Here is an 11,684-nt window from a genome sequence, read left to right on the forward strand (position 1 = left end):
ATACGATGTCCATCAGCTGCCTCCCTGTCCCCCAGAATGGGAATGGTTGGCTGCAGGAGCACTTCAGCCTGCAGTCTACTGGGTTCATGTTTAAAATGAGTTAGTCTAGTCACCTTTTTTTTTTTTTTTTTTTTTAAATAATGGATGCACTTCATTCTTGTGTATGTTCCAGATAATTTTATGCAGCTGTGAGAAGTTCCTGGCAGGTCAGAGTTTTAAAATGTTGTGAAGGAAGTTTTGAACTCAGCATTTGAACTTATTTAAGCTGAATAATTGTACAGTCTTGTACTCTGTATTATGTTAACAAAAAGACTTACTGTATGTACAATATTAATGCATTTGTAGAAACCCAGATTCTACTTCAGTGTTTATTATCATATATCCTGTTTTCCACATATAACTATGGTACACTCTCTCAAAAAAGTATCGGCCCCTTTGGGTGCGATGTCTGTGAAAATGAGCAACTGCTGCAGACACACATGAGTCTATAAATGCCGTGCCACAAAACATATACCACCCAGCAAGTGAATCTTTTTGCAATTTTAAGTTCTAATAATTACCAAGATAATATTTGCACTTACAATTACAGGTTGCCCCATATATCACAATGCTTCATCCATGTTTCAGAATGATACGTGCTGTAAGAGTGCCCATACTTTTTTGGGAGAGTGTACATAAGGCAGTAATGGAAAATACACCATACTGTATTTCATGAAAATAATGGTTTCATCATTAGATGTAATCATGTATGGAGGAGTCATTGAAATGTAACCCAGCATCTTGGCACACAGACCTGCCACCACTACCACGGCCACCACCCAACTTCTCTGCCATGTCAGACGCAGAGGTGCGGCAGATGGAGGGCAATGAGCGACGACATGTTGAGGCTCGCATCAATGTCCTTCGAAACATCCAAACCCTCCTTGATGCTGCAGTTGTTCAGGTGACTATGTCCTTGTTACTGGATACTGCCTTCTATACTAACTGTCTCCCTAGCCCCCAAAAGGAGAATGGTTGACTGCAGGATATGCAAGTAACCTGTTGCATTTATGTACAGTGTGCAAGTTGTTGTTGGTTCACTAAAAGTGGTGATGAGAAATAGGGAGGTGAGCATGGAAGTTAAAAAGTCACTGCATGATAGTGTTGTGATCCCTACTCAGATGTATGGAAGCAAGGCATGAACCTTGCTAGAGGGGAACAAGTCAAGAGTGAGAGCAGTGGAAATGAGTTACTTGAGAGGAGCATGTGGAGAGACATGGAGGGACAGGTTGATGAATGAAGAAGTGAAAGAATGTTGTGGGGTGGATGTGGATGTGATTGAGAGAATTAGAAATACACTGAGGTGGTTTGGACATGTGGAGAGAATGGAGAATGAAAGACTGACCAAGAGGGTGTATGTAGGTGAAGTGGAGGGAGGGAGAGGGAAGGTAAGACTGAGGATGGGGTGGAGGGATGGAGTTGAGAGAGATATGAGAGAGGGGGTAGTGAGTTGAGGGGAGGGCAGTCAAATGGTGGGTGACAGAGCGACTTGGAGGCGTTTTGTCTGCAGCCACCCTTTCCGGGATTAGGGTGTCGGGCTATTGATAGATAGTGCAAGTAGGAAGTTTAGTGCCTGATTAGCTAAGAGCTTTATATGATAAAGAAGGTTCCTGGTCAGAATATTAAAGATTCTTAGATGGGAAAAGTTTTATCAGCAGCGTAGCAAAGGACAGAGCCATAGTTGCATTCAAGATAAAGCCAATTCCAGAAATAATGCCATTTAACTGCCCTTGTGAATAAGTAGTTTTTCAGTACCAAAGAACTCCCTTATGAATAGTTACCAGTTAACTCCTGAATACAGGAATATCCCCATATACTGTACATTGGGAATATGTACCAACAAGCCATTTGTACCATTTTAGCCGTAACTTAGCCCAGGTTTCCATCCATTTCCAGTTAACCTGTATTTCCCATTGCTGTGGTAGAAAAGACAATACAGTGACTGTACATACTTTCCATAGCACTTCTTCATAAGTAGCACTGTAGTATTAATCTATTGTCACAACTAAGCTGAACACTTGGCAATTTTAAGTCAGGTTAGAGTAAAAGGAGCATAATAGCAAATCATTGAAATTGAAGCAGTTTTCCCTTTGTGATTCCAAAGAAAAGTGGGGATGCATTCTGAAATCCCTTCCCGACACTCACCAACAAACTACCCATACCTCATAGAAAGGCATAAAAACAATGGTATGATGCAGGTTGTTGAAGTATATACAGTACAGGCAAACTGTGATCACTGTTAATTGGTTTGTCAAACTACTCCAGTATCTTGAACCACATGACCATTTCTCAGTTCTCATAACTAGTTAGGCAATATCCTAAAGCAAAATATTTTTTGTCAGTATGAATACAAAATTTTCTTATTTAACCTTTCCCAGCTGTTAATTTGTCCTTGGTAAGTTCATGTATAATTATTCTGTCAGTACTTTGATGTATTCAGAATTAATACACATCAAATCAGAAGCTAATTTTCATCACTGTAATCTGTTAAAGCACTAAAATGAGAGAGGAGTGCAAAAAATATAACTACTTTTCTGGGATGTTGGTGCACGTGGAGATTAGTCACTGCAATGCACACCATTACAGTTCCATTGTAACTGATATGAACTCAAGGATGTACTTGTATAATTTCATTTATGTGTCTTGTCTGAGTGGTGTAATAATAGCTGTCTGGGGGAATTTAATGCAGTAAGAAAATTTTACTAGGAAAAAAGAAGACAGTAAAACAAATTTATTTTCTATGGGGGGATGGGGGCAGGGGAGGAGTGTTAAATTGCTGATCTTAAGTGTGGGATGGACATGAGCTTGTATCAGGGAAGTTCTCTGATTCATAATTATTGTAAGTGCAAAGCAACTTTTACTGAGAAGTTGTAAATTGGGATACTGTGTCCGTATAATTGCCAGTTACTTCCCTCCTAAATAATTACCTCCCTCCTGAATGATTAGCAGTTACTTCCCTCCTGAATGATTACCAGTTACCTCCCTCCTGAATGATTACCAGTTAACTCCCTCCTGAATAATTACCAGTTAGCTCCCCCCCTGAATAATTACCAGTTAACTCCCTCCTGAATAATTACCAGTTAGCTCCCCCCCTGAATAATTACCAATTAACTCCCTCCTGAATAATTACAAGTTAACTCCCCCCCTGAATAATTACCAGTTACCTCCCTCCTGAATAATTACCAGTTAACTCCCCCCTGAATAATTACCAGTTAACTCCCCCCTGAATAATTACCAGTTAACTTCCCTCGTGAATTGTTGCCAGTTAGGTCCCTCCCAAATAGTTAAGGGTTAACTCCCCTTCCAGAGAGAGAGAGAACTTCAAATGCTCAGATATGCCAAGGTGGCCAAAAAGCATTATACAGGACCATTGGTTAAAGAAGGGCAGCCGAAGCATAAGCATAGCACAGGGGAATAGAAATAAGAGCAGTGGAGGAGGAAGCATGAGTGGCAGGTGCGGTGAAGAGAAGATAAGAAAAAGCTGGCATGATTAGCACCAACAGTTCAAATGGCACAAGGATGTAGTTAATGATATAGAAGAGGAGGCCAAGGAGTATTGAGTGCCGAGTGCCTAGACAGTGGCGTTTCAACAGTGTGACCTGTGTTGTTGGAGCTGTCAGATAATAGAGCCTAATCTAGACCCAGATATGAATGTTGTACTTGGCTGATCAGGCACTAAATCATGATAGAGCAGCAAACTTGGCAAATAGTAATTACTATATGAATGTCCTGCATGTCAAGGTAAAACTTATGAAGCTTGATGGGTGTGCTGTATGATTGATTCTGAATATACAGTATGTAGCGTTTGTCACAGTGTTTTCCCAACAGATGAACCAGTATTCATCTGTAGTTGCCTCGATCGACATGAACGCTGAAACTGTTACCACTGCCACCACAACCAATGTACAAGCTGGCTCACTAGAGGTCCCAGTAACAGATGCTGCTAAAGCCTCACCCACAGCTGCCACTACTCTAGATGGCACTCCAACACCCAAGTAAGTGTTAGTAGCTAATGTTACAATGACCCATAGCAGAGTATGATGTAAGGGAGAATACAGTGGAATGGGAAACTTATGGCTAATCGAGAATGCCGTACGTTTTTACCTACGGTACTCACGTGGACCATCTTGGGAATAAGTGGAATGCACATTGTCTTTCATATATATTTACTGTGCTGTTGTGTTAAGTAATAGCCATTCCCTCCTCTTTTTTGTGCTTGTGTCCAGTTGGCTTCTTTGTACCCAGCAAGGTAGGTAAGGTGGGAGGGAGGTATGGGAAGTAGCTAACAGGAAAATAGAGGAGAGACAGACTGATGTATTGGGAGAAGTGTTCAGTAGGTGTGGAGTGGGAGTAGTCAAGGAGGGAATAGTTGTGATTGTAAGTGGGAATGATATGTTTTTTTCAGTCAGGTTAAGGGATACAATGTAATATTTAGCTGGTAATGTCACCTACAGCTGGCACATGTCCAGATAAAAGCTAGATGCACTTACAGTGGAGTGACTATTTTACAGACCCAGAACTGGATAATTCAGAGGTATTTGGTTTAGTAATGAAGCTGGAATTAACTGTAGTAGTTCTGGTAAACCTTTACTCTGAGGATACTGTTCTTGGTATTTTCATGCCAAATTCCTGTGATATTATTCAGCACTACAGAGGCCTCTTATATGAAGGGGGTTAATGAAGCTGCATTTATTCAACCCCTCCAATTTGAAGACTTTTCCTTAACCTAAATGAAATTGTGTAAGAAGAGCAGGAATAAGGATTCAGTCAAAGCACCAGTCAATCAGGGTGGTATTCTTGACAAGGATGGAGAGGATGGTGATGGGAGGTTGGAACTGAAAACTGCCCCTGACCATCCCTTTTTGCTGACTTTTTTCAGTGTCACTAACATAGAGGGTGGGTCAGCATACTCCCCCAAATGCTTTTTTCTGTTTACTCTTGAGAGCTGCTGATTCAGTGTGTGGATGGACAAGGGCCCATCCAAAACATGGTGGTGGGATGAGGGTGTAGAAGTCACAATTAAAGGAATAAATAAGACTTCTTCTGTGAATGGAAAAGGGGTGGTAAGAGAGAGGAATACTTGGCTGCCAAGCATAGGGCTTGGGGGGGATCTAAGTTCATTTCGCTTCTTTTCGTTTTAGAAGGCTCCAGCATGCTTGCATGCATCAGTTTTGATCACCTAATGGCAGCTCTTCATGCTGCTCAATCTCTAGCAGCTTCCCTATTTAGTCCCTTATCCCTGAGGTCATGCTCAATGACTTCGTCCCAGGTCTTTTTTGGTACGGTATGCCTCTTGCCACCGTGCCTCTAACATTTCTCACTTTCTGCACCCAGTTATCATCCCCCATCCTCTCCACATGCTCAAACCATCTCAATCTACCCCTCCTTATCACAGCACCAATACACTTCAGTCTCATCCTACCTCTCAACTCTTCCATCTTAAACCTAACCCCTCGGGCCTCGCACTCAGGAACGCACTGCACATCCACCTAGTGATTGCCATTTCTCTATGTTTGAGCCTGTGAATATCCTCTTCATTTACTGCCCAGGTCTCCATCATACAGCATTACACTCCTAACACATGCCACATACAAAGTCCTTAGCATGGAAGGAGAGCCTTCTCATTGTCAGGCGAGGCAACAGTTACCTGGACTTCTTTCAACCACTCCTTATTCTAGCCACAGAGCTGCTCCAGCCCCACCTCCAGCACATAACATGTCTCCCTAATAACAAAACTCTTCCACACACTCAGAGACTCACCAGCAAGTTCAGTCCTTTCACTCCTGACAATCTCCACATGCTATCCCCGACACACTGCACATATGAAATCAGCGTTATCTTGCAGTCTACCTTTAATACCACTACATTTCTTATGCACCTACTTATCACAAACACTGCACAAAATGGAGTTACTTCCCATGCCCTTGTGGCAAATCGCACATGGCCACACTCCCTCCTCTTGACAGTACCGCCCCCAGCCCTAAATACTACCATTTTTGTTTTATCTGCATTTACCCTTAAGCCATTGTGCTCCATACTATCTCTCCATTTCATAAATCTTTCCTTCGCCTCCCTTTCATTTTCCACAATCAACACCAAAGCATCAGCATACAACATCTCCCAAGGGAGTCCATGTCTGAAGTCAAGTGAAAGGACTTCAGGTACCACAAGAAACAACAATGGGCTCAAGACTGACCCCTGGTGCACACCAACATCATGGGAATCTCATCACTCAAATCTCCATTCACTTTTACCTGGGTGTGAGCACCCACATACATAGCCATAACCACCCTAACCAGCCACTCCTCAATCCCAAACTTTCCCATTGCCCACTTTACCACCTCTCTGGGAGGACTGTCAAAAGCAGTCTCCAAATCAACAAAAACAAAGTACATTTCCCTTTTCTTTCCCATAGATTTTTCCTGAAGCTGTTGAACACTGAATATGGTATCAGTGATCCCTTTGCCTTGCATAAACCCAAATTGCATCTCATCATTATTCACTCTCTCTAATCATACCTCCTAGAACTCTCTTTATTACCTTCATTATCTGGTCTAAAAGCTTTATGCCTCTATAATTTCCTCTTCCCAGGGCATCACCCTTCCCCTTGTACACATTTACAGTTATGCTCTTCAGCCAGTCACCTGGGACAACACACTTTTATATCCATCCATCCATCATCCAATCCTACGTTGCCCCATGAGGAGCGTAGGAGCCCGGGGCTAGACAAGTTGGTCCTGACGTTTAAGATGAGTGACCAGCCTCACTCATCCCTGAGTGGCATTACATGAGCAATAAACCCTAACCACTCCTTGGATATAAACCTTCACCGGCTCAATCCGACTGGAGCTCCGAAATTACCCACTAAACCACCAGGTGCCAAAATTTGGTTATATGGTTACCACCCAGCATAGTAAATGGTTTCCTGGTGTACAGGAAACCATTTGGCTAGTCACTCAGTGTAGAGTCACCCATAGGCAGAAGGAAGAGGAAAAGGAAAGAAAGACAGAAGGAGTGTAAAATCACCTGTAGGCAGGATGAGGAAAGAATGAAGGGAAGACAGAAGAGGATGGAAGGAAAGGATGGAGGAGAGGAAAGGGCAGACACCAGAGAGCAGTACTACAGTATATCAAGTGAGTGGATGGTGAGTGCCCCCACTGACCATCATAATTGTATTTATCAAATCAGTGACTAACCCCACTCCCATTATCTGCTTAGGCATTCAGCATTTCCGCAGTCAACCAAGACTCACTTGCTGCCTTCTGCACCTGCATCCTACCTCTTGCCCTGCTCACAGTAGCTGCGCCAATCAAAGGCCAAGGGCGAGACACTGGATCTGCCGGCTCCAAACCATCCCTGTCCTAGTCAAACCACTTATTCAACAACCGGTTGTAGTACTCTCTCCAGGCATCTTTAAAATTCCAACTGTCCACCACTAACCCTTCATCATTCATCACACACTGCTCACCTATAATATCCCTATTCTCCCCCTTCATCTGATTTGCCACCTTAAATATCATCACCCTTTCCCCACTATTTAGGTTATCAAGTAAAAGTCCTGTAAACCTCTCTTCTAGCCCTGTGCTTGGCAGCCAAGTATTCCTCTCTGCTACCACCCTTTCTTCACTCCCAGAAAAGCCTTCTTTTCTTCTTAACTGCAGCTTCTACACCTTCATCCCACCACCAAGTTACTTTGTCTTTGGGGGGTGCAGGGGGGAGGGGGGCTTGTCCATCCATACATTGAATCGGTAACTCAAGAAGTTGTTATTGAGGGCTCTGTACTGTTCATTAACACTTCTGTGAATGTCTTCCAGTTCTGCCACCACTCTATTCATCATGCTATAGAAGGCATCCCCTACTGCTTGGCCTTTCAACTTCCATATTTTCCTCCTAACTGCCTAAGTCCTTTTTTTCATCACCTGCTCCTTAAGCACCATATCACATATCAGTAACTTGTGTTGCAGCATACACTCCTTGCCTTCTATAACTTTAACATTCCTCACCAACCTCCTGTCAGCCCTCCTGACCATGAAATATTTTATCTGGCTGCTATTTCCTCCAGACTCGTATGTAATCAACCTTCTCTCTCTCCTTTCCTACAGTGTGTGTTGCAAACACCCATTCCTCATTTCTTGTACCATATGCACTTCCCCCATGTACTCCTTCATAATCTTGAGCTGCTTCACCTACATGACCATTTAAGTCCCCTCCCAAAACTACAATCTCATCATCCCTCTCATCCCAGAATCTGTCCTTCATTACCTCATGCAAGCCTGACTGTGGAACTGACGGCAATATAAATGCTGGCATAATCTGACCAAACACTCTGGAACTGTCTCCCTCTGTCTGTATTTCCTGCTTCCTATGATCTCCAGTCTTTCAAATGCAGTGTGTCCAGGCATCTTGAAATAATCGGATCTTGAATTTGGCTCTCTTATATTTCGTTTTCCTCTTGGAAGGAACAATAATTGGCAGGCCTGTGGCCTTTGGTTCCTTCTTGCATTTAAAAAAAAAAAAAAAAAAAAAAAAAAAAACTATTACCATCCTATCACAGGCTCTAACCACATTCATGACATATTCCACCCATTTCTCCCCAAACAACACACCCACACCACCATGTCTATCTGCCCTGCCCTGCCCAAACAATTTGTAATGTGCATCCCTCCCAGCAGTCATTCTGGCAGATCCACCTCTGTACCTGACTTGCTGGACACATGCCACATCCACCCACCACCTACTGAATGCCTTAACTTCCCCAGCTGAACCCCTCAAACTTCCCACATACTTTGATGCCACTTTGTCCCCATGAGTGAATTAGTTTCCTCGGGTTGCTTAGAACTTTCTTTCTAGGCCTAATTTGGTAAGAATAAATAATGGGGAGAAACATATCACAGGCCCCACCCACCTGCACAGTTCCAGGCCTAGGCATGGGATCAGGGACCCATGGCCCACCAGTCATGACCAGTGGCTGTGGCTTTGGGGCAGCCTGTCAGGACAGCAACAGGGACACCCTCCAGATGGCCTTGGCACTGTAACTGTCCCACCATTATACACCCATTGATAGGGCAGCCTCCTGAGGTGCCACCTCCAGGTTCGGGCCTCTCACTATTGGGCGGAAGCGAAAGCCTGGGAACTGCAATGCCCTGTACCCTCTAGCACAGGTTGAACCTCATCCCATCCTAGCATCAGAATCTGTGCTGGCGGAGCCCTCGTCACGCCTCCCCCTTGTTACTGGGTAACCTGTTTGATGCTGAAAGGAGCATTGTGAAGAATGATGAAGGAAGGGTATTGGTGGACAGTGATGACGTTAAAAGACTCCTAGAGAGCATTATAACTGGTTGCTGAATGAGGAGTTTGACTGGAACAGGGTAGATATGAAGTCAGCGGATCCAGTGTGTGGCCCTTGGCCTTTGGTTGATGCTGCTACTGTAAGCGAAGCAGTAGGTAGGATGCAGTTGGGAAAGGCAGCGGGTGTGACCGGGTTGACTGCTGAAATGCTGATGGCCTCAGGAGATATGGGAGTAGGAGGTTTATTTACTAATTTGATAAATATGATTATTTATGATTTATGAGTGTGTTGTCCCAGGTGACTGGCTGAAGAGTATGACCGTACATGTGTACAAGGGAAAAGGTGATGCCTTGGAAAGAGGAAATTACAGAGGCAAAACTTGTGGACCAGATAGTGAAGGTAATGGTGAGAGTCCTAGAAGGTATGATAAGGAAGAGTGAATATTGATAAGCTGTTTGGGTTTATGCCAGGCAAAGAAACCACTGATACTGTAGTCATTGCCCAACAGTTTTAGGTAAAATATATAGGAAAGAAAAGGGAGCTGTACTGTTTGTTGTTTTGGAGAAGACCTTTGACAGTCCCTAGGGAGGTTGTGAAGTGAACAGGGAGTAAGCTTGGGATGCAGGAGTGGCTGGTTAGGGTGGTTATGGTTGTGTATGTGGGTAGCTTGCACCCAGGTAAAAGGGAATGGAGATTTGAGTGATGAGTTTTCTGTGAATGTTGGTGTGCATCAGGTATCAGTTTTGAACCACCATTTTGTGTGTCATGATACATCAAGCTTTCTCATGTGACTTCAGAAATGGACTTTCATGGGAGAAGTTGCATGCTGATGACTTGGTGTTGATTGCAGAGAATTAAAGGGAGGTGGAGGAAAGCTTTAGGAAATACAAGAGATGGAATGGGGCACAAGGTTTTGAGAGTAAATGCAGATAAAACAAGTGATGATACTAGGGCTGGTGGCAATACTGTCAAAGCAAAGGGAGTGTGGCCATTTGCAGTCTGCCAGACAGGTGTGGGAAGTAGCTTCATCTTGTGCAGTGTTTGTGATGACTGCGAGATACTGCTGATTTCCTGTGTGCGCTGTGTCGGAGAGAGCACGTGGAGATTGTCAAGTGTGAAAGGACTGATAGTGCTGGAGAGCCAGTCGAGTGTGTGGAAGAGTTTTGTATTTTGGGAGACAGGTTATGTGCTGGAGGTGGGGCTGGAGCTGGCACTGTGGCTAGGGTAAGGAGTGGTTGGAGGAAGTTTAGAGAGCTGTTGCCTCTCCTGATGTTGAGAGGTGGTAAGGGATCTTTGTATGTAGCATGTTACAAGTGTAATGCCGTATGATAGTGAGACCTAGGCAGTAAAAGGGGAGGACATTCACAGGCTCGGACGTACAGAATCGACAACGATTAGATGCTTGTGTATCGCGTCCTTGAATGCGAGGCCTGGGGGGATGGGCTAGGATTGTGATTGAATGTATTGGTGTTGTGATGAGGAGGGGTAGATTGAGATGGTTTGTTCATGTTGAAAGGATGGAGGATGACAATTTGGTGTGGAGGGTGAAAAGATGAACATCAAGGGTAGGGTTGCGAGAGGCACCCCCCCACCCCCCCTCCCACCAAAAAAGTTTTACAACTTAACCAGACTTGTTTCCTTCAAAATACTGTACTCCCGCTGTTCATATGATGTACCCAACGTATTCTCCAGTTCTGGAATGTCTAGGAACATGTTTTCAGGGATGGTGCACAGTTCTTAGTGAATTTTCTTGATCTTTTCTATTGCCTGCTATCTCTGACCTGGGGGGGGGGGGTCCTCAGGGGTCAAATAAGGAGATTAGGGCGGCTGGGGGACTACAGTCATCTTGAGCGTCACCAAAAAGTCACAGATAACAAGTGGTGCATTGTCATGGTGCAGCATCCAGGTTTTGTTTGTCTATGCATCAGGCGTCTTCCTTCTCATTGCTTTCCTCAAATGCTTCAGGACCTCAAAGTAAAAGTTATTGACTGTCTGACCACATGGAACAAACTCATGATGAACGATGCCCTAAAAAAAAAAAAAAAAAAAAAAAAAAAAAAAAAAGGGGGGGGGCCCATGAGCATCATCTTCACATTTGAGTGACTGACATGCTTTGGTTGTGGTGGTGATGTTTCAACCCACTGCAACAATTGTCTTTTTGTTTTGACATTGTAACCATACACCCAAGTTTAACTTGATCACCAGTTGTGACATTTTTCAGTTTTCCTAAGCATTGAAAGTCAGACAGCTCCTGACTGACAGTGACACAGTTCTCTTTTCACCCATGTCAGCAGATGCAGCACTATGTTTTGCAGCAACACAATGCATCTTCAGTTTTTCGGTTAAAATCATGTAG

The 11,684-nt window shown here is 43.8% G+C and overlaps 1 protein-coding gene across 1 annotated transcript in view; it reads left to right on the forward strand.

Annotated features, from left to right (window-relative positions):
* Nucleotides 1–11,684, forward strand: part of sip3 (septin interacting protein 3) — a 90,505-nt gene that overhangs the window by 75,716 nt on the left and 3,105 nt on the right. The window contains exons 10-11 of the mRNA XM_080283728.1: nucleotides 792–943; nucleotides 3,868–4,034. Of these exons, the coding sequence (XP_080139854.1) occupies nucleotides 792–943; nucleotides 3,868–4,034 (319 nt within the window). The remainder of the gene's footprint in view (nucleotides 1–791; nucleotides 944–3,867; nucleotides 4,035–11,684) is intronic.

This window comes from Coenobita brevimanus, chromosome 13 (assembly GCF_032717465.1).
Source record: "Coenobita brevimanus isolate Jiangsu-jjx chromosome 13, ASM3271746v2, whole genome shotgun sequence".
Taxonomy (NCBI): Eukaryota; Metazoa; Arthropoda; class Malacostraca; order Decapoda; family Coenobitidae; genus Coenobita; species Coenobita brevimanus.